Source organism: Erinaceus europaeus, chromosome 14, assembly GCF_950295315.1.
Source record: "Erinaceus europaeus chromosome 14, mEriEur2.1, whole genome shotgun sequence".
NCBI classification, from domain to species: domain Eukaryota; kingdom Metazoa; phylum Chordata; class Mammalia; order Eulipotyphla; family Erinaceidae; genus Erinaceus; species Erinaceus europaeus.
In genome coordinates, this window is record NC_080175.1 from 6,012,834 (window position 1) to 6,035,750 (window position 22,917).

Consider the following 22,917-nt stretch of genomic DNA (forward strand, 5'->3'; position numbering starts at 1 on the left):
ATGGCTTTTAAAAAAATATTTTAATCCCACCTGCGGGGGGGGGGGGGGGGGGTCGGGTCGCTTCACAGGCGGTGAAGCAGGTCTGCAGGTGTCCGTCTTTCTCTCCCTCTCTCTGTCTTCCCCTCCTCTCTCCATTTCTCTCTGTCCTATCCAACAACAACAACAATGGCAACAATAACAACAAGGGCAACAAGATGGGAAAAATGGCCTCTAGGAGCAGTGGATTCCTAGTGCGGGCAAGGAGCCCCAGCCATAACCCTGGAGACAAAAAGAAAAAAAAATCTAAATGATGTTATGTATATATAATTTTACCCGTGTATAAGTCAAAAGCTCTAAAATACTCAAAGTAAACATTAAAATATATTAATAATTTTTTAAATTTATTGTGGGGATAGATAGCATAATGGTTATGCAAAAAGACTCATGCCTGAGGCTCCAAAGTTCCAGGTTCAATCCCCCCACACCACCATAAGCCAGAGCTGAGGAATGCTGTAGTGAAAAAAAAATTATGTATTTGCCACCAGGGTTATCACTGACGCTCAGTTCTGGCACTATGAATCCACCACTCCCAGATCATTTTTTCTTTTTTTTCTTTCTTTTATTTAACAGGACAGAGAGAAATTGAGAGGGGCGGGGGAGATACAGAGAGAGAGAGAGAAAGACACCTGCAGACTTGCTTCATTGCTTGTGAAACAACCCCTCTGCAGGTGGGGAGTCAGGTTTGAACCCGGGTCCTTCCATATGGTGATTTGTATATTTAACCAGTTTTGCCACTGCCCAGATCTTATTTATTTTTTTGTTAACATATTATATTTATTATGTATTTTTTATTTATTCCCTTTTGTTGCCCTTGTTTTATTGTTGTAGTTATTATTGTTGTTATTGATGTAGTTGTTGGATAGGACAGAGAGAAATGGAGAGAGGAGGGGAAGACAGAAAGGGGGAGAGAAAGATAGACACCAGCAGTCCTGCTTCACTGCTTGTGAGGTGACTCCCCTGCACAGGTGGGGAGCTGAGGGCTCAAACCTGGATCCTTATGCCAGTCCTTGTGGTTTGTGTCACCTGCGCTTAACCTGCTGCACTACCGCCTGGCTCCCTATTTATTATATACACATACATATATATATATATATTCCCTTTTGTTGCCCTTGTTGTTTTATTGTTGCAGTTATTGTTATTGATGTCTTCGTTGTTGGATAGGACAGAGAGAAATGGAGATAGGAGGGGAAGACAGAGAGGGGGAGAGAGATAGACACCTGCAGACCTTCTTCACTGCCTGTGAAGCGACCCCCTGCAAGTGGGGAGCCGGGGGCTCGAGCCAGGATCCTTCCGCTGGTCCTTGCACATTGCGCCACCTATGTTTAACCTGATGCACTACCGCCTGACTCCCTATTATATTTTTAATGAGAGAGAAATAGAGAGAGAGAGAAAGAAAGAAAGAGAGAGAGAGAGAGAGAGAGAATGCCCAGAGCCCTGCTCAGCTCTGGCTTATGGTGGTGCTGGGGACTAAAGCTGAGACCTCAGAGCTTCAGGTGTGAGAGTCTTGCCTAATCGTTATGCTGTCTCCCCGCCCCTTTAATTTTTCATTTGTGATTCATGTGGGTGACAAGACTGCACGATCACAGGGAATAGTTGTACACCACACCACCAGCAAAATTCTGTGTCCCCCCCACCCTCTCACCTTCCAGAGATAAGCACCAGAGTTCTTCCAAGCCTCACAGTTGGTTTGCTTCTGTCTTTTTGTTTGCTTGGTTTTTGCAAGTTCTTGTGGATCAGATCTCTAGATCCCTCCCATAAATGATTGAAACCATAAGGTGACTGTCTTTTGTCTCTTTGTCTCACTAAGCATAATCACCTCCAGTTCCATCCATTTTGTGCCAAAGGACACAGCCATCATCTTTTATACCGCCAAGTAGTATTCTGTGGGGTATAAATATTCCATAACTTCTTCAGCCAGTCACTTGCTGATGGCAGTTTCCACTGGATAAATGCCAAAGAGGGGTATTGCTGGGTCGGTCACAAGGTCCTTCCATTTCTAGTTGTTTAAGGACTCTTCACACAGGCTTCTGTGAAAGGGGCTGTACCAGTCTGCATTCCCACCAGCAGAGGAGTGGAGTTCCTTTTCCCCACTGCCTCCCTAGCATCTGTCGTTTCCTGTTTTGCTAATGTCAGCCATTGTCTCAGGTGGGAGATGGGATCTCAGAGTAGTTTGAACTTTTTGCAATGGTTTTATGAGGATGGAAAAAGGAGGCTCCAGAAAGGTCAGTTTGCTTGAAGGCAGCATGCAGTGGGGAGGGAGATAGAGCCTGGGTCTGTGTGATTCTGAGTCCCACCTGAGGCCGTGAGGTATAAGGAGAGAACGTGATTCTAACTGAATCCACCTGAGATCCAAGGAGAGACAGGGCACCTGCAGAGGCAGAGAAGGTCTCTTCCTGTCTTCATCTCTCTTCCTCCAATTCCAGAGCAGACCTCTGTCCCTGCTTCTTGCTTTCAAAGGTGAAGAGCTGAGCATTTGGCTGAGCGCCAAGGGGAACACCTGCAGGCTGCCCTGGTTCTGGAGGCGGCCCACATGACGACAGAGCTGGCTGGTCCACAGCTGGGGCCATGTTTTTACTGCTGTTCAAGGGTTGCTCTTAGGCAACTGGCTTGTCACCAAGTTCATAAATGTCCTGCTATGTTAGGAGATGCCCCGGGACCCAGTCTGGATCCAACAGCCAGGAAGTGGGACATGAAGCAGCAGAAAAAAAAGGAAACCCTACAGTGAAATGATTTTTATCTCGTATAAGATACTGTAGACTCCGGAGTCGGGCTGTAGCACAGCAGATTAAGCACATGTGGCACAAAGCCCAAGGACCGGCAGAAGGATCCCGGTTCAAGCCCCCTGCTCCCCACCTACAGGGGAGTCACTTCACAGGCGGTGAAGCAGGTCTGCTGGCGTCTATCTTTCTCTCCCTCTTTCTGTCTTTCCCTCTTCTCTCCATTTCTCTCTGTCCTACCCAACAATAACAACATCAGTAACAACAACAATAATCACTACAACAATGAAAACCAACAAGGGCAACAAAAGGGAAAATAAATAGATAAATACATAAATAAAGCTTTTTTAAAGGAGTCGGGCTGTAGCGCAGCCGGTTAAGCGCAGGTGGCGCAAAACACAAGGACCGGCATAAGGATCCCGGTTCGAACCCGGCTCCCCACCTGCAGGGGAGTCGCTTCACAGGCGGTGAAGCAGGTCTGCAGGTGTCTGTCTTTCTCTCCTCCTCTCTGTCTTCCCCTCCTCTCTCCATTTCTCTCTGTCCTATCCAACAACGACAACAACAATAATAACTACAACAATAAAACAACAAGGGCAACAAAAGGGAATAAATAAATAAAATAAATTTTTAAAAAAATAAAGCTTTTTAAAAAAAAGGTATTGTAGACTCAGCACTTAGTGGGTGTTGGTGGTGGGGGAAGCATTCAGCGTTCTTTATTCCCTGGGCATCTCAAGGGCAGACAAAGGCAGGGTAGCACCTGCTGGAGTGAACCCTGTTCAGGTCACTGTGAGACAGCGGGTGACTCACGCAGAGCTGGACGGGGGAGCCAGGCAGAGATTAGAAGTTAATCACCGGGCTCCGGACTCACTCAGGCTTTTCTGGTGTTCGGGGCGGATGCGTGGTGTGACAGGCCCCCCGCTGCCAGCTGCGGCCCCACCCAACCCCCCAGGAGGCCCAGCTGGCTACAGAGTTTCCATCCTGATGCTCTGGAACATTTCGTATCTTTAAGGGCGTCTTGGAGTAAGTCAGGGCATTTGTTTGGGTGGAACATAGGTCGGGGAGAGGTGTCCCTTGGTGATTGAGATGCCAGAAAACCCTGTCTAGTGACCAGAAAGGAGGAAGCTGCTTTGACTTGATGTCTCACCAGCCCCCCTCATCGACTGACCTGCTCTCTGGGTGATAATCACAACAGGAAGGGACCAGGACAGAGAAGCAGTTAAGTTCATTCTCTGGTGGGAAGAAAGAGTATAGTTGTTCCTTTTTAAGAGCGAGTTTACAGCATGGAGTTGATGCTTTGGACTTTGGACTCATCAATTTTGTATCAAAATCTATTTTTTAAAAAAAGTATTTATTTATTCATGAGCAAGATAGGAGGAGAGAAAGAACTAGCCATCACTCTGGTACATGTGCTGCCGGGGATCAAACTCAGCACCTCATGCTTGAGAGTCTACTGCCTTAGCCATTGCGCCACCTCCCGGACCACAAAAATCTAGGTTTTTTTATTCATTAATTTTGCCACCAGGGTTATTGCTGGGCCCTGTACTTGTGTAACAACTCCATTGCTCCCAGATATTAATTTCCCCCTTTTTATTTCTTTTCCTTGTAGAGACAGAAAGAAAGAGGGAGACAGATGGGGGGAGCGGGGAGAGACAGAGGGAGAGCATGAGGTCCTAAGTTCAATCCCCGGCAGCACATGTGCCAACGTGATGTCTGGCTCTTTCTCTCTCCTCCTATGTTACTCATTAATACATAAAATCTTTATATATATATATATATATATATATATATATATATATTTTTTTTTTCTTTTGTTGCTCTTGTGTTTTTTTTAAATTGTTGTTATAGTTATTGATATCACTGTTGCACAGGACAGAGAGAATGGAGAGAGAAGGGGATGACAGAGAGGGGGAGAGAAAGACAGACACCTGCAGACCTGCTTCACTGCCTGTGAAGCGACTCCCCTGCAGATGGGGAGCCGGGGACTCGAACCGGGATCCTTCCGCTGGTCCTTACACTTTGCACCACGTGCACTTAACCCATTGCCCAACCGCCCAACTCCCCTTTTTAAAAAAAAAAAAAAAAGAGACAGAGAGACACCTTCAGCTCTGCTTTACCACTTGTGAAGATCCCCCTTGCAGATGAGGACCAGGGGCTTGAACCCGAGTCCTTGAGTACTGTAGTGTGTGTGCTTAATCAGATGTGCCATTGCCTGGCCCCGCATAACCATTCTGCTCTCTCCCAGGCCAGTACTTTAATACTCCCACACTGTGTATTAAGGATCCGGGTCACACCCTTGGCAGAGCAGAAACCCTTCTGGGTGAACTCTCTCTCTGTCTGTCCCCTGCAGGAGCAGTGACTTTGCAATGATCTCACAGGGTCTTCTGGCTTTTGGTCCTGTTGTGGTTCTGTTTATAAACAATGATACAAGGAACATTTTTGTTGCTATAGACTGATCCTTTCCTGGCTTTTGTGTTTATTAGTAGAAGCACAGAACATGGACTTGCTTATCAAAGGGAAGTGCGTGTCAGCACCTACTGCTGGGTATAAACTCTTCCAGACTCAGTGGACTAAACACCATTTCTCATGAGATGAAGGGTTGGCTGCAGCACGCTTTGTGGCTTTGTGGTGTAAGTCCCCAACCCCAGCTCCCTAATCGTGGTCACCTGTTCCTGCATTTCACTAGAGGGCTGTTGGGCCAGAAGTTTCCAGAAGGCTTCATTTGGTCTTTGGTGCTAGCAGTTTGGCTGAGAGTTAGAAATAAGTTAACTCTGGATTAAGCACACATGGCACGAAATGCAAGGACACGCATAAGGATCCCGGTTCGAGCCTCTGGCTCCCCACCTGCAGGGGAGTCACTTCACAGGCGGTGAAGCAGGTCTGCAGGTGTCTATCTTTCTCTCCCCCTCTTTGTCTTCCCCTCCTCTCTCCATTTCTCTCTGTCCTAACAATGATGACATCAATTACAACAACAATAATAACTACAACAACAATAAAAAACAAGGGCAACAAAAGGGAAAATAAATAAATATAAAAAAATTTAAAAGAAAGAAAGGAATGGACCCAGAAAACTTGAAGAAAGGCGAGAAAGGAGACATTTACTCGATTCTGCAGAATCGGGGCCTGGCCCAACTTCAATCAGCCATGTTGGTGTGAGCAGGCTTGAGGTCACAACAAGCATTTAATTCCTAGTGCAAAGTCCCTCCTCCAGTTTCCTCACTGGCTGGGTACTTTTGGAGGTTACAAGCTAGTCCACGTGAGGCTGAGGAATAGAAAAACTGTCTTTTAGGGGGCCAGGTGGCAGCGCAGCGGGTTAAGCGCACATGGCACAAAGTGCAAGGACCAAAGTAAAGGGGATCATCCTGGTTTGAGTGCCAGCTCCCCACCTGCAAGGGGGTCGCTTTACAAACAGTGAAGCAGGTCTGCAGGTGTCTGTCTTTCTCTCCCCGTCTCCCTCTCCTCTCTCAACGTCTCTCTGTCCTATCCAACAAGAACAACAACAACAGCAATAACAATAACAAGGGCAACAAAATGGAAAAAAATGGCCTCCGTGAGCGGTGGACTCATAGTGCAGGCACCGAGCCCCAGCAATAACCCCGGAGGCAAAAAAAAAAATCCAGTCTTTTAACTCTACTTCCTCATTCCTTAGTTCCTAAGTTTCTGTTAGAGGGGATCTCTGTCTCCTGGTCTGAGTTTAGGTAACTGGGTGGGGGAGGGGGAGACTTTTTTTTTTCTTATAAGCTCTTTGCATAACTTTTGGTGAACTCACTTCTTGGCTTAGGTCCCTGCAGGGGAAGAAACACTAAGATAACAGGTGTCTTTTTTTTTTTCTTTTTTCTGATCCTATATACTTTGAAAATGAAATGATCACTTTCTTAAAAAACAATACTGGGGGATTAATGGTTTACAGTCAACAGTAAAATACAATAGTTTGTACATGTGTAACATTTCTCAGTTTTCAACATCACAATTTAACCCCCATTAGGTCCTCCTCTGCCATCGTGTTCCAGGAACGGAGCCTTCCCCCACCCCAGAGTCTTACTTTGGTGCAATAAATGTTTACTTTGTATAGGAAGCTCTTAGTTCTCCTCCCCCAGGGCCTCAGCCTCCAGCAGGCTAGCCCACACTGCTCCTGCTATGACCCCAGGGAGCAAGAGAGCTTCAAGCTGCAAGACCACTTACGGGCCAGACTCCCAAACTCCCGTGGTGCCATGCTGTCTGCCATGCTGTCTGCCATGCTGTCCGCCATGCTGTCCGCCATGCTGTCCGCCATGCTGTCCGCCATGCTGTCTGCCATGTTGTCTCGGTCTTGTCGACCTAAGCCAGCCTCAGGGCCAGCCTGGACTCACAAGGGCAGATTAATAGCCTCTCTCTCTCTCTCTTTCTTTCTCTCTCTCTCTGTCTCTCTGGACAGAATGCAGGTCAAGGGGACACAGGGAGATAGGGTTCCCTGCGTCACTATTACCAAATGTACCCCAGCATATAAAGATTTAGTCTTTTTATGAATGGGAGAATCAGAACACCCTCCTATCATGTGCAGTGCTGGGGATGGAATCAGGGACCTCAGGCTTGAAAGCCCTGGGTTCTGCCACTGAGCCATCTCCCTGGCTATTTATTGCAGCATTTACGTTCTAGGTCCTGTTCAAATCTGTCCTTAGAAACTGGTGCCATGGGAGCTGGGCTGTAGCGCAGCGGGTTAAGCGCAGGTGGCGCAAAGCACAAGGACCGGCATAAGGATCCCGGTTCGATCCCCGGCTCCCCACCTGCAGGGGAGTCCCTTCACAGGTGGTGAAGCAGGTCTGCAGGTGTCTATCTTTCTCTCCCCCTCTCTGTCTTCCCCTCCTCCCTCCATTTCTCTCTGTCCTATCCAACAACAACAACATTAATAACTACAACAATAAAACAACAAGGGCAACAAAAGGGAATAAATAAATTAAATATTTTTTAAAAATTAAAAAAAAAAAGAATTAAAAAAAAAAAGAAACTGGTGCCATATTCTGCTGCCAGTCAGATAGTTTGTTTATGGTAGCTACTTTTATGGGTTTTATTAGGAATACAGTGATTTACAAGTCAGTGAAAGTTCCTATATTTCAGTGTGACAGGTATCAGCACGCCAATCCCACTACCAAGGCTTCAGTCACTGGCCTCGCTGCAACTGACCGGGTCTAGTCCATGTTTCTCTCCTTCCCCTCGTTTCTTGAATTGAGCATGTAAATGAGATTATCTAGTACTTGTCCTTCTCCTCCTGGCCGAACTCACTTCACATGATTCCTTCAAGTCACAGGGAAGAGAGGAACCCTTCTACATTGCTGGTGGGAATGTGCATTGGCTCAGCTCCTGTGGACAACAGGCTGGAGATTCTGCAGAGCACTAGGAATAAACCGACCGGGACTTGAGTGGTGGCACAGCTGACAGAACACACATGTTGCCATGCGCAGGTCTAGATTCAAACCCAGGCCTCAGTCCCCACCTGCAAGGAGGAAGCTTCATGAATGGGGAAGCAGGCCTGCAGTTGTCTTTCTCGCCTCCTCTCTATCTCCCCCTTCCCTCTTAATTTTTCTCTATCTCTACCCAATAAACAAACAGATAAATGAAATATATTTTTAAAAAATGGATCTACTTTATGACTTGGCAATCCTACTCCTTGGGAATGTAGCCAAAGAAAACAGAAACACCCATCCAAAAGACATCTGTGTGCACCTATGTTCAGAGCAGCACAATCAGCGTCCTCTCGTTCTCTCTCCTCCTCTTATCTGGAGGCTAATGGATCACAGGACAGTTGTTGACATGAGTACGGTCAACACCCCATGGCAGGTGTCTGCAAAGCAACAGGTGTGTTCCCCAACTTGAGTCCTTTACCACCATCATGTTTTGTTTTGTTTTGTTTTTTGTTTTGTTTTCCAGAGCACTGCTCAGCTCTGGCTTCTGCTGGCTCCGAGGACTGAACCTGGGTGTTTGGAGCCTCAGGCAAGAGAGTCTCTTTGCATAACCATTATGCTATCACCCCCCCCACACACACACACAAGGTTTCTCGACTCCCCTACTGTGGAGCATGAAGTCTCACTCAAGATCACGAAGTACTAGGTCACACAGAGGGATGGTGGCAGCCTCGGTTCCGTCAGCCCTGTCCCCATGGTAGCCACCAGCCGTGTGTGGCCCCCGAGCCCTTGGAAGGGGTCCCTGGGCCTGAGGAATCCTCGTCACTCACGTCATTCTGACATGTATGCATTTGAGTAGCCGTCTGTGCCAGCACAGGGGTGGGGTGACAGTGACACAGCTCAGTGCCGCTACTCTCACTTCAGAAACCTCTTTTCCCCCGGTGGCCTCTCCCTGGCCAGGCACTGGCCTTTGCTCAGTTGTTCAGGTACATGTCGGGGGTAGCTGCAGGCTGAACCCCCACAGGGTTGGTTCCACTCTTGGGGAGACCCAGCCATCCAGGGTTAACAAGGACCAACCCTTGTCCTGCGATGGGGACCTTGTGACCCTGCTCGGCTTCCCAGTCACTCCAGCGACATGGCAGTGCCCAGTGGCCACGTTGACTGTGCTACCCCATTCCAGCACCATCCAGAGAGTTTACTGGACAGCACTGCACAGAGATCTCCCTTTGACCCGTTAGGAACTTCGCCTTTCCAGCTCTCAAGATCTCAGGACTACTGGGCTAGCCTTCACCATGTGCTCCCACATCCCTGTGTGTGCAAACGGGGTGTGAGGCTTCCTGGTGTTCTGGGTGGGGGGGGGGGGAGCTGAGATAGTTGCTCCCTGCCTGTAGATTTGTCATACATAAACTCAGCAAAGAACTGAGAAAAGCATGATTTTATTAAACAACTGTCCTGCTTCATATTTAACTGCCTTTCAGAAACCAAGTTGCAGATGCTATCATGACTTCACTCTGACTTCCCTGGGCAGATGACCTCACCTCCCCAGAGCCCTGTCTCACTAGGGAAAGACCCACTGGGGGTGTGAATTCACCTGCCAACACCCATGTCCAGTGGAGAAGCAATTACAGAAGCTAGACCTCCTACCTTCTGCTCCCCATAAAGAATTTGGGTCCGTGCTCCCAGAAGGCGAAAGAATAGGAAAGCTTCCAATGGAGGGGGTATGGAACTCTGGTGGTGGGAACTGTGTGGAATTATACCCCCATCATATAACAGTCTTGTTCATCATTATTAAATTACTAATAAAAATTAAAAACAAAAGAAAAACATGATTCTCAGGAATTTTAAACTTTACTCAGGAAAAGTGAGAACACACATGATGGAAGACTGGTAGGCTGAGAGAGAAAGAGAGACAAACTTTCAGAGGTAGAGAATGACCACACCCACAAGGTCAACTTTTATGAACTTCTAAAGCCCCGCCATCACTTCCTTTCTAAGCCCCACCCACACCTGTTAGTACTCCCATTTCTTGTGCAACATTTAATTTCTTCCCCACTGGCTGGGGAGCATGTGTTCTGGCATGGTGCAGTAATGTTCCAGGGGCTTATGGATTGCAGGCCTGGCTCTCTCTGAGTCTGTGCTGCACTGACCCCAGCACTGAGGTGGGCACCCTTCCCCAGCAGCTCAGCATGCCTGGGTACTTCCCCTTATCACCCTAGGTTCTAAGGGTGAAAAACTGTCCTATCTGGAGCTAAAGACACACTGGTCTGAGGGAGGGGAAATGGAGAAAGTGCCTCTTACTCTCTCCAGTGCAACCTCTTTTTTTTTTTTTTAAGATATATTATTTGGGGCCAGGTGGTAACGCACCTGGTTAAGTGCTCACATTACAGTGTGCAAGGACCTGGGTTTAAGCCCCTGGCCCCCCCCCGGCAGGGGGGAAAGCTTCAGGAGTGATGAAGTAGTGCCACAGGTCTCTCTCTCTCTCTCTTTTTAAAATATTTTATTCACTTTCATTGCCCTTGTTTTATTGTAGTTATTATTGTTGTTATTGATGTCACTGTTGTTAGGACAGAGAGAAATGGAGAGAGGAGGGCAAGACAGAGAGGGGGAGAGAAAGACACCTGCAGACCTGCTTCACTGCTTGTGAAGCGACTTGCCTGCAGGAGGGGAGCCGAGGGCTCGAACTGGGATCCTTACGCCTTGCACTTTGCACCACATGCGCTACTGCCTGACTCCTGTGAGCTGAACTTCTACAGATATGGGTTCCTGAGTATAGTCTTCCTCCTCTTCCTCATCATCTTCTTCAAGCATGCCGGGCACAAGAGTGCTGTCTTTTACTCATTTTTTTTAATTCAGCTTTTAATTTTGTTACTAATCGTATGATACAAGATTGTAAGATTACAAAGTATAGTTCCATACACTGCACCCACCACCAACTGCTATTTTAACTTCAAGATTCTTTCTAAATTCAGAGTTCATAAATGAAAACAAACAAAATTAGTCTAGTCTAAGAAGTTCACCTCACCGAAGAAGAGCTTGTAAGATCACCTCACGGATTTTTTTTTTTTTTTTTTTTGCCTAAAGACTTCCCACATTCAGAGATTCTGTGATGTGAAGGCTGTCAGGCATCTTATCCTGCACTCAAATTAAGATCAGCTCTTGGGTTGCAAATTTCAGCTAAATTCTAATCCGTTTTCAGGGTGTATGCTGCCCCCTGGTGGACAGGGGTGGACTCTAGCTTTGTGCAAATAGTTCTCTTCCAGGTTATCAAGGTTCTTGTTTATTTCAGCCTGGGAAATTTTTTTTACAAAGGAAATCAGGGTCCAGGAGGTGGCACAGTGGATAAAGTATTGGACTCTCAAACATGAGGTTACAAGTTCAATCCCTGGCAGCAAATCTTGGACTCCTCTGTTAGAGAAATCCTGTTGAACTCTTCTTAAAAATATGTATTTTCCCTTTTTTTTGCCATGTCCCTTTTTTATTGTTGTAGTTATAGTTATTGTTTTAATTGTTGTTGACAGACAGAAATGGAGAGAGGAGGGGAAGACAGAGGGGGAGAGAAAGATAGACACCTGCAGACCTGCTTCACTGCCTGTGAAGCGATTCCCCTGCAGGTGGGGAGCCGGGTCCTTGCACTTTGCACCATCTGCGCTTAACCCGCTGTGCTACCACACAATTCCTGTGATTTTATTTTTTATGATGATATGGTTGCCATTAGAGTTATCACCAGGTCTTAATGTCTGCACAAAGATCAGTGCTTCTGGTGGTTATTATTTTTTTCTTTGGTAAAGGAAGGGAGGGAGGGAGGGAGGGAGGGAGGGAGAGGGAGGGATGCGAGGGGGGGAGAGAGAGAGAGAGAGAGAGAGAGATGGAGAGATCCCTGCAGCACTGCCCCACTATTCATGAAACTTCCCCCTGCAGGTGAGGACCTGGGGCTTGAATCTGTTTCTTTACTGTGCTTGGCAACGTATGCTTTTTATTGGGTATGCCACCATCCAGCCCCAAAGTGATTCTAAATGTTCACAACACATCAAAATGTTTGATTCCAAATTGGGTCTGGGTGTGATGGACAGGCCCACGGTAACCCCTTGTACCATCATCTCCCTTGAGTGTGACTTACTTCTGACCGGAGAATACGGCCAAGGTGATGGCGATCGTCCTGTGATTACGTTATGGTGTGTAGGGTGTAGGGCTGGGTGGCGGCACACCTGGTTGAGTGCATATATTAAGCTGCCAGTCCCCACCTGCAGGGGAGAAGCTTCATGAGCAGTGAAGCAGGGCTGCAGGTCTCTTTTTCCCTACCTCCACCTTCCTTCTTAATTTCTGTCTCTATCCAATAAAAAAATAATTGAATGTTTAACAAATAAAGTTATGCTATGCAAAGAGACTCTCATGCCTGAAGCTCCAAAGTCCCAGGTTCAATCCTTCACACCATCATAAACCAGAGCTGAGCAGTGCTCTGGTAAAAATAATAATAATAATAATAATAATAATAATAATAATGAAATTAAATGATGGTGTATACGATTCTATCTCTGAATCAGAAAGGCTCTCTGGTTGTCCTGGAAGGACAAACAAACATACCTTGAAAGGTCTAGAAAGATGGGGCGTCTCAGCCACCCCCCATCACATCTGAAGAGCTGTCTCCCACTCATCATCCAGGACCCCCGTCACCCAGTGACAAGGCCATGACCCTGCCAGTGAGCAAAATGACCCTGGGCCTGGCTCCTCCCCAGTCGTGACTTCAGATGGGAACACACCTGGCGAGCTGGTGAGACCCTGAGGAGGAGGTCCTGCAAAGCTGCCCTGACTCCTGACCAAGGAAATTGTGATGTAATAAAGATGCGTTGTTTTAAGTCACTATGTCTGGGGTTTACTGTCACTCTGCACTATAAAATGTAGCTACAAAAAACTTGACTTCTGTGGTCTGGGAGATGGCACAGTGGATAAAGAACATATTGGACTCTCAAGCATGAGGTCCTGAGTTCTATCCCCGGCAGTACACGTACCAGAGTAATTAATGTCTGGTTCATTTTCTTTTCTTTTTTTTTTTTTACCTCCAGGGTTATTGCTGGGGCTTGGTGCCTGCACTACAAATCCACTGCTCCTGGAGGCCATTATTTTTTCCTTTTTGTTGCCCTTGTTATCGTTGTTGTTATTATTATCGTTGTTGGCTACGACAGAGAGAAATGGAAAGAGGAGGGGAAGACAGAGAGGGGGAGAGAAAGATAGACACCTGCAGACCTGCTTCACTGCTTACGAAGTGACTCCCCTGCAGGTGGGGAACCGGGGGCTCGAACCAGGATCCTTATGTTGGTCCTTGCATTTTGTGCCATGTGCACTTAACCCACTGTGCTAATGCCCAGCCCCGTCTGGTTGTCTGGTTCTTTCTATCTCTCTCTCCTCCTGTCTTTCTTACCAACAAATAAATAAATAAAATCTTTAAAAAAAAGCAACTGATTTTCCAAATCAGAGTTTTCTACTTTAACAGGTGGCGTGGTAACTCATTCTGTCGCTGCCAAAGGCTTCCTTCCTTCCTGCCTGCCTGCCTGCCTTCCCTCCCTCCCTCCCTTCCTTCCGTCCTTCCTTCCCATCCTCTGAGTCCGGCTGAGGTGCAGCCAGCAAGGACAGGGAGTGGTGCGTGTTCTGTGCAGCTGTCAGGGACACAGCCTGTAGTGGAACACCAGCCGCTCCCCGTTACTGCTGGAGCTGCCAGCAAGGTGCTTCTGGAATCGCGGAGCTGGGGCCGGGCTCTGGGACTTGGGGTCATTGAGGACGAATGGACTCAGACCTCACATGACATGGATGTGGGGACCAAGGCCTGAATCTGTCCCTTGCTCTCAATTCAGCCTCTCAGGTGATGATATGAGAACTGGGCTTTTTTTTTGGGGGGGGGGGAGGTGAGTAGGTGAGTGGGTAGAGTGCTCCTCCTTGAATGGGTGTAGAGCTCATAGAAGCTGCAGGGGCTGGAGGGATACCTCGCCCTGTGAGCCTGGTGCCACCCAGGGGTGCGGTGCCACCAAGGCAAACTCTGGGGGCAGTGCTGCCTCTCCTCTCTCTTTCTCTGTCCCCATCTGAATGACAAGACTGCCTGAAGCAATGAAATCGTGCATGTGTGAAGCCCTGACTCTACAAAAATCAGTCAGTCAGCCAGTCAGTCAGTCTGTCAGTCAGTCAGTCTGTCAGTCATAGGCCCCAGGAAGCTAGCTCATTTATTTCATCCAGTAAGGATACAGGGGAAGATGAATGTCTAAAACTAAGGAGCTGGGACCGGGTGGTGGCACATCTGGCTGAGCACACATTACAATGTGCAAGGACCTGGGTTCAAGCCCCTAGTCCCCACCTACAGGGTGAAAGCTTTGCGAGTGGTGAAGCAGTGCTATAGGTCGACCTCTCTCCCCCTGATTTCTAGCTGTCTCTATCCAATAAATAAATAAAGATAATTAAAAAATTAAAAATAAAACAAGACTGGGGAACCGGCCCGCACCAGACACCACACCCAGCATGAGAGCCCTTGATGTTGGACGTGCAGGCCCCACTGCTGTAGGTAACGCACCTCCACTCCTCCTAGGCCTGAAGCCAGTGCAGCATTTCAGTCCAGCCATCACAACAGACTAAGGAAGGCAGCAGGAAGAGGCTCTGAGGAAGTCAGATAAATACTCGACGACTTGACTGGTCCTTTAATGACATTTTATTTGCTGTTTATGCAGATGGGTGGAAATTCTTCTAGAAGCTCAAAGACAGTGGAAAGATGAATGAAAAGCTTGCGTAGACTGGGATGCCCACGGTGTGGACTTTCAAGACCTTGAGGAAGGAGCAAAGCAAAACAAAGCAAGTGGGAGTCAGAGGATGAGAGGCTGGTCCGTCCACACACCCAGCTCGTGGGTCTGAGACACTGAGCGGCCGGCCGGGGTGTGAGTGGCAGGCGACAGCGTAAGTGAAGAGTGGTCCTCCTCCAACCCAGGCGGCACAAGAGAGTCACTGAGGGCAGGCGCTTAAAATCCACTTTTTTCCCTTTTCCTCTCTGATAGACACCTGCAGACCTGCTTCACCGCCTGTGAAGCGACTCCCCTGCAGGTGGGGAGCCAGGGGCTTGAACTGGGATCCTTATGCCGGTCCTTGCGCTTTGTGCCACGTGCGCTTAACCTGCTGCGCTACTGCTTGACTCCCTGAAATCCACTTTTTAAACAATTTTTTTCATTATCTCTATTTATTGAATAGAGACAGCCAGAAATCAAGAGAGTGATAGAGAGGGAGAGAGACAGAGAGACACCTACAGCCCTACTTCACCACTTGCAAAGCTTTCCTCCTGCAGGTGGGGACTGGGGGCTTGAACCTGGGTCCTTGCACATTGTAATATGCGTGCTCAACCAGAAGTGCCACCACTGGCCCCTTGAAAACCACTTTTAAAACAATATAACTACAGGGGGCCAGGCGGTGCCCCGGGTTAAACACACGCGCACACACACACACACACACACACACACACACACACACACACACTACAAGGACCCAGGTTCAAGCCCCTGGCCCCCACCTGCAGGGGGAAAGCTTCACAGTGGTGAAGTGATGCTGCAGGTGTCTCTCTCCTTCTCTACCTCTCCCTCATTTCTCAACTTCTGTCTCTAATAAACAAATCAGTAAAGAGGTAAAAACCTAACTATAGTGGTTACGGAGACAGCCCAACTGGGAGAGCACAAGACTTGCCTGCCTGAGGCTCCTGGCTAAACCCCTGGCAGCATGTGGAGCACAGTGATGCTCTGGCTTCTCTCTCTTCCCCTCTCTCTCCCTCTCTTGGAACATGTGCTCTCACATGTTTGCCACCACCCAGCCCCTTCTCTCTCCCTCTCTTGCATGGGAAACTATTTCATAAGCGCAGTGGGTTAAGTGCACATGGCTCAAAGCACAAGGACCGGCAGAAGGATTCTGGTTCGAGCCCCTGGCTCCCCACCTGCAGGGGAGTCACTTTACGGGCGATGAAGCAGGTCTGCAGGTGTCTGTCTACTCTCCCCCCTCTCTGTCTTCCCCTCCTCTCTCCATTTCTCTCTGTCCTATCTAGCAACAGTAGCAGCAGCAATGACAACAACAATAATAATGACAACAACAAGGGTAACAACAAGGGCAACAGAATGGGAAAAAATGGCCTCCAGGAGCAGTGGATTCATAGTGTAGGCACCGAGCCCCAGTGATAATCCTGGAGGCAAAAAAAAAAAAAAATCAATTCTGAGGATTTTTAATTAGAGTTAAAAACAACCAAGTGCATACATCTGAAGGGGGGATGAACCCCCCACAGCTGAGGTCTCCTGTAGGGGCACCACCCTGCTTCTGACAAAGGACACCTTCACGCTCCCCGAATCTCCTTCATGCCCCCCTCCCATCTCCCTAGATGTGGCCTCCTCAACTCCCAGCCCCACAGAGGAAGCTGCTAACACCGGAGAGAATAACTTAAGGGTTATGGAAGATACCGAGACCTGGGCCCCACCATGAACTTTCTAGACCTGGGGCTGGTCTCAGGCCTGTGGGCTTTGCCAAGGGCCAGGTGATTGTGGTGCCTGGACCGAGGATTCCTCAGTGGCTCAAGGTCAAGTCTGACTCCCTGCAGGTCAGCCAGGGAAGCCCTGACGTCCTCGATTTCACAGTCCAGAGTTCCTCCTGGGAGGACACAGGGGCTCTCTGGAGGTTTCTGGATGGTGTCTGACAGGAAGCAGAACAGGAGTGAGATCCGCCTGAATACTGACACCGCCCACCGCAGCAGGTGGGCTGCATTTCCTTCGGGTGACCTGGAGTCGTGGGGGTGGGTAGCAGTGACGGGTGACATCCCAGCCACAGTGGAGCTGGTGGCGACACACACATTCCCACTGAGCCTCCTCTCCTCCAAAACATAATAAAGGAATGTCTTCTGACACTTAGAAAATAGATCAGGTACAGCACAAATCAGGCAGGTTGATCTAAGTTACAGCTCTGTACGCTCAGCTTTCCTTTCTAGAAGAATCCTCCTCGTCAGCACTGCTGGACTGTGGTCATGCTTAAGAAACTGAGCTTCAGGAGTCGGGCAGTAGCGCAGTAGCACAGCAGCTTAAGCACACATGGCGCAAAGCACAAAGGACCGGCATAAGGATCCCGGTTCAAGCCCCCGGCTCCCCACCTGCAGAGGGGTTGCTTCACGGGCGGTGAAGCAGGTCTGCAGGTGTCTCTCTTTCTCTCCCCTTCTGTCTTCCCCTCCTCTCTCCATTTCTCTCTGTCCTGCCTAACAATGACAACATCAATAACAATAAAAACTACAACAACGGCAACAAAAGGGAAAATAAATAAATATCAAAATAAACAACAACAACAACAACAAAGAAACAGCTTCCTCCATAGATCACTGAGGGGCGGGAATAAAAACTAGAGACCCCCCCCCCGAAAAAAAAGGTGGAGGAGAGAAAGGGGAAAGTATGGGAAACAAAGAAGGAGGAGGAGGAGAAGGAGAAGACAGTGACGATGACAAAGGCACCCACTCACATGACTTCTGCAGGACGACTTGGAGAACCCAAACTTCTGGGTGATCTCGTTTGTCTGGAACTCCTCCCACTGGCCATCCACCAGGGCCTGGGCTCGGATCTCGTACTTGACCAAGCGTTCAGTGTTCAGGTTAACAGGGCCTGTCTCGCGCAGCGGGGAGGAGGGTCGCAGGTCAGTGCACTTCATTCTCTGCAAGGTGGAGGAGCCACTGAGGTGGGGCCGATGGCGGGATGGTCCAGTGTGGGTGAAATCAGACCCCCTGTACGCAGACCCCAGAGGGCAGGAGGACATTGCCCCCCCCCCCCACACACACACACTCCCAGTACTTTTTTCTGCTGAGCCCACAGTCAGCTGAACCTGGGTGCAAAAAACACTGGCCGGAGGCCTAGGGTTTGACCAGCCATTAACAAACAAACAGACAAACAAACACGCAAGCAAGCAAATTGGTGAGCGCCCTTGTATTGGCAGAGGAGGGCAAGATGGCCACAGAGATAAAGCTCATGTTTCCCGCTTCCTGTATCAATAGCAAAACCACAAGAACACACAGTAAAACCCACACTGAAACAGACCTCTAATAGCAAGGGCCTGGAGGTCAGCACCCACACAGTGAGGGCAGAGATAAACACCCTCTTCAAGGGAAAGAAAAAAGAAAAAAAAGAAAAGAGCTCTTCTCTGTGACACAGAACTCTGTTCTGGTGACGGTGAAGTAGATCATACTGAGCTCTTGGCACTCCAGTCCTGTTACAAATCTGTGTCTACAACTTTACGACAGAAGAAAGGAACGAGCAGCTCTGCAGGGGCTGGGAGCTTCACAATCGCTGTAACTTGCAGAGGGTGGCGCTCCTGGATGCCTTGTTGAAATTCACCAGTGCTCCCTTGCCAGCTCACAGCCTGCCAGTTTGTTTCCCACCGGCCTCAGTGTAAAGGCACCTCGGCAATGCTCAGCCCACAAACTTCCTGGAAGCAGAGCATACATCCAGTACCTAAATACAAAAATACCAGTGCCCCTGCTACTTGGTCTGATGCCCCAGCCACATATCAGACATGGACACCCACCTACAGTGACCCAGTCTATTGAACACCTGCAACCTTGAACTTCTGGCTACTACCCAGCTGGAAACTCAGACCAGGTCCTCGTAGAACATCAAACCTGATGGGAAGACAGAAGGAATTCCCTGTACACTTGGACCAAGATGGCAAACTGAAGCAACTCCCAAATTCAGAAGAGCTATGTAAATGTCCTAAAGAGAGCTTCATGATGGTGGCTCTAAATATTGACGGCCGAAGCAACAAGTTCAGTGGGAGAAAGCTTCAACAGAGAAAGTGTGAGAGAAATCAAGACAGTAATTAGAGATAAAAAAAAATCTATAGTAAGTGAGGAGACTTGGACTACCAGCAAACAGCAAAGACTCTCTCCTGAAAACAAATATTGACAACCGTCAAATCCACAAACTTCACTAACCTGCAGCTGGGACGTCCGCAGACAAGAGGGCCTCAGGTGGCTGCTGGTATGTGTGGCTGGGGTGAGGGGACTCAGGACGGAAGCCAAGCACATGGAGGTTGGGAGGCCCATGGCCTGGGGGTGAGAGTCTGCTGAAGTGGAGGTGAGTCATGCTATAATGGCCCGGGATTTGCCTGCCCAGTCTTGTCTGCTTCCCAAACTCAGGCAGCATTCAGAAGGTCATTTGCAGCAGCTGGCAGCTGAAAGGTAATAGGTGGCAGCTGACAGCCAAATGGTACACTGAGCCCTGTTTCTTCAAAAACAACTGCCACCTGGTAGCAACCTCCAGTGGCTTGAACTCAGACTGAAATTCCACACAAGAGCCATATATACACACTGCATAGAGTATAAAACAGCTCACGGGAGCAACAAGAAACATAACCTCAACCCCATCCTCCACCACCTAATGTGTAAACAAAATGAAATCTAGTAGTTATAATAATAATAGTACCACCTGTAACCACTAAACTGACCCTACAAGAAGTGCTAAGGAAACCTGACTCAAAAGAAAATGCCACATCATCTCATCAGCTGGGATCAATAACGCAAGCAAGCAGAGTCAAGTAATACCAACCTTGAGACTCACGCAGTAGAACTGAGTTACCAGAACTGATGGGGGTGGTTTGCCAAGGTGGGTGGGGTCCCCTGGGCTTCGGTGGAGGGATAGTGGGACTCTTTTAATAGGTGTGGTGTAGCAATATAATTTGAAGAGATGTGAAATTGTACTTTTAAAGTATTTCCAGTATTGTAAACCAAGGCTACCTCAAGAACAAATAAAATAAATATTTTCCTAAAGCAGAGCCGCATTGAATTGCAAAGTCTTCTCTGTAACTTGTCCAGGATGACGAGACCAAAGCAACAACATGGTGTTGGCACGGTGTGATTCAAGCAGTGGTGCTGCATAATCCCTCTCTTCCATCCAGTGAAACTCGTTGTGTAGGGAAACATCTGTGTCACTGAAGACCAAGGATGGACCCAAGGGAGAGATGCTACTTACTCAAGGACACTTCATGAAGTGATGGTGAGGCTCAGAGTCCTTCGCCTGTGATAAATGGAAGCACGGCTCTCTTCACACTCACAGACTTTCCCTGTGTCCCAGGCACCATGATTTGCAGGGTAGTATAAGGATTTATAGGATATGATTTTTTTTTCAAGGATCTTGAAGTCTTTTAGAGACTTTTATAAGCTGGAGCTATATGTTGAATTAATCTTTACTCAGTGATTCTCTCTCTCTCTTTCTCATTTTTTTTTTTGTTTGTTTTGCCAGAGTACTGCTCAGCTCTGGTTTATGGTGGTGTGAGGAATTGAAACTGGGAACTGGGAGCCTCAGGTATGAGAGTAAGTTTGTATAATCATTATGCTATCTCCTCACCCCACTCAGTGATTCTCAATTGCGCACGTGACTTTGAATCTACGACTCTTCGAGACAGACCTGTCTCCTGTGTTCTCTCCTTACCTGCATGCAAAACGTGTAAGAGGTATTATCGACTCGGATCCCTTTTATCTCAAAGAAGAATCCATACACTGCAATCATTTTGGAATCAATCGTGTGCTCCTACGTTGGGGAAGAGAAACAACAAAGTGACAGAGGAAACCACTTTTGGTATTCACAGGCAAGAGGAGAGACAAGAGCATGTCCTAGCACTAATGAGAACGCCCGTTGGCTTAACAGCACTGCGGCCACGTTGGCCCAGGAAGCACGAGAAAAGGCAGACCACAGTGACCTCACTCATCATACAGGTGGGAGGTCCACTCTGCTGTGTCTGAGGGAGGAGGAGAGGGAGGAGGAGGAGAGGGAGGAGGAGGAGAGGGAGGAGGAGAGGGAGGAAGAGGAGTTAGGCATGTTCTTAGAGGATCTGTGGTTTGCAGGCTTTGAAAACAAAGCATTTGCTCCCAATTCTTTAGGAGACATACACAGGGGACCAGGTGGTGGTGCACTTGATTGATTGCATATGTCACAATGTGTTAGGACCCAGGTTCGAGCCCCAGTACCCACCTTCAGGGGGAAAGCTTTGTTAGTGGTGAAGCAGGTCTGTAGGTGTCTCTTTCTCCCTCTCTCTCTCTCTCTTGCCCCTTCCCTCTCACTTTCTGACTGTCCATCCAATATCCAATCCAGTATCCAATAAATAAATACAGATAATAAAAAAATATTTTAAAAAATAGAGACAAACACTCAGAGAATTCCAAGTGTCTGTGTGGTCTACCATCTGCCCAGTTGTTCAGGTCCTTGCAGCTCAGGGCTGGACCACCCACCCTGATAGATCCAGGGTCCCCAGTCTTTGAGACATGACTTCTTTGTGGAAGATCACTAGTAGGGTGACAGTCTCTTAGAGAAATGTGTCCAGCGCAGAGAACCCAACACAATTTAGCCAGCAGCCTCGGTGGCCTGCCTCGGTGGCCTCTGGTGACGGGGGTAGGGGAAGGGAGGTGTGTGTGGGGGGCGGTGACAGGTGCTTTGTAGCTGAATCTCCCACCCGCTGCTGTTTTAATCCTAGGGAGTTTCAAAACAGTCCCCAGACAGACTCCCCCTGATAACCCTGACCTCAGGCTGGAGGTGGAATCTCTCCATTGGCACCTTTGGATGTTTATGAGGAACAGAGTGACCAAGTCACCCCAGTTTTTCCAGACCTTTCCTGCTTTTAGAAAGAAAATCCCCATATCTCAGGAGAATGCTCCCACCGCTGGGAAACTGGCACAGTTGACAGCCTCTGAGGGGACTCATGGGATGTGCACGCACGGTTACTGGGTGGCTGTTTCCCCCGTGCCTGTCTCGAGCGGCTTAGCCTATGGGCACTCCACGGTGAGTGGGCAGAGGACGGACATGCCCTGGTGTGCCTGGCAGAGGAAGGAGTGAGAGCGTGACGCTTCACGTCTAAGTGCAGGCGGGAGGGGAGGGATCTTCTTGCTGGGGCCAGAGATCAGCACCTGGGTAAGGAGCAGCCCGAACCTCACAGCCTGGGTGGTAAAGTCCTTCACGTAGGCCATGTCGCCTCCGTTCTCCATCTGAAAAAGAAACATGCTCCAGCTCACCAGCAGGTGAAACCCTCACATCATCCTCAAGGAGGCTGTTGAGCCCCTTCACCTCCCCACCCACCTCACTGTGCCCAAAAGAGAGCCCTGTCTCTAGATCCGGCATCCATCCATCCATCCATCCATCCATCCATCCATCCATTATCCATCCATCCATCCATCCATTCATCCAGTATGTTTTTTTATTATCTTTTTAATATTTATCTACTTATTCCCTTTTGTTGCCTGTTTTTTTAAAATTGTTGTAGTTATTATTGTTGTTATTATTGATGTTGTTGTTGGATAGGACAGAGAAATGGAGAGAGGAGGGGAAGACAGAGAGGGGGAGAGAAAGACAGACACCTGCAGACCTGCTTCACTGCCTGTGAAAGCAACCTCCCTGTAGGTGAGGAGCGGGGGGCTTGAACCAGGATCCTTATGCCGGTCTTTGCGCTTTGTGCTACCTGCGTTTAACCCGCTGCGCTACTGCCCGACTCCCTTTTATTATCTTTATTTATTGGATAGAGATAGCCAGAAATTGAGAGGGTAGGGGAGATAGAGAGACACCTGCAACACTGATTCACCACTTGCAAAGCTTTCCCCCTGCAGGTGGGGGCCGGGGGCTCGAACCTGGGTCCTTGAGCAACGTAACATGTGCGCTCAGCCAGGTGCGCCATGGCACCAGCCTCCATCCACCCAGTATTTATGGAAGGCCTACTAGGTGTTGGGGACTTTCCAAGGATTCAAAGAGAGGAGCAAGAAAAAGACCTGAGGG

The 22,917-nt window shown here is 48.4% G+C and overlaps 1 protein-coding gene across 1 annotated transcript in view; it reads right to left on the reverse strand.

Moving 5' to 3' along the window:
- Positions 1-14,804: 14,804 nt before the first annotated feature.
- BTBD16 (BTB domain containing 16) overlaps positions 14,805-22,917 on the reverse strand; it is a 61,075-nt gene continuing 52,962 nt past the window's right edge. Inside the window, exons 13-16 of the mRNA XM_060172232.1 lie at positions 22,059-22,136; positions 20,590-20,688; positions 17,633-17,821; positions 14,805-14,932 (exon numbers count right to left, since the gene is read on the reverse strand). Coding sequence (XP_060028215.1) covers positions 14,855-14,932; positions 17,633-17,821; positions 20,590-20,688; positions 22,059-22,136 — 444 coding nt within the window. The 3' untranslated portion in view covers positions 14,805-14,854. The remainder of the gene's footprint in view (positions 14,933-17,632; positions 17,822-20,589; positions 20,689-22,058; positions 22,137-22,917) is intronic.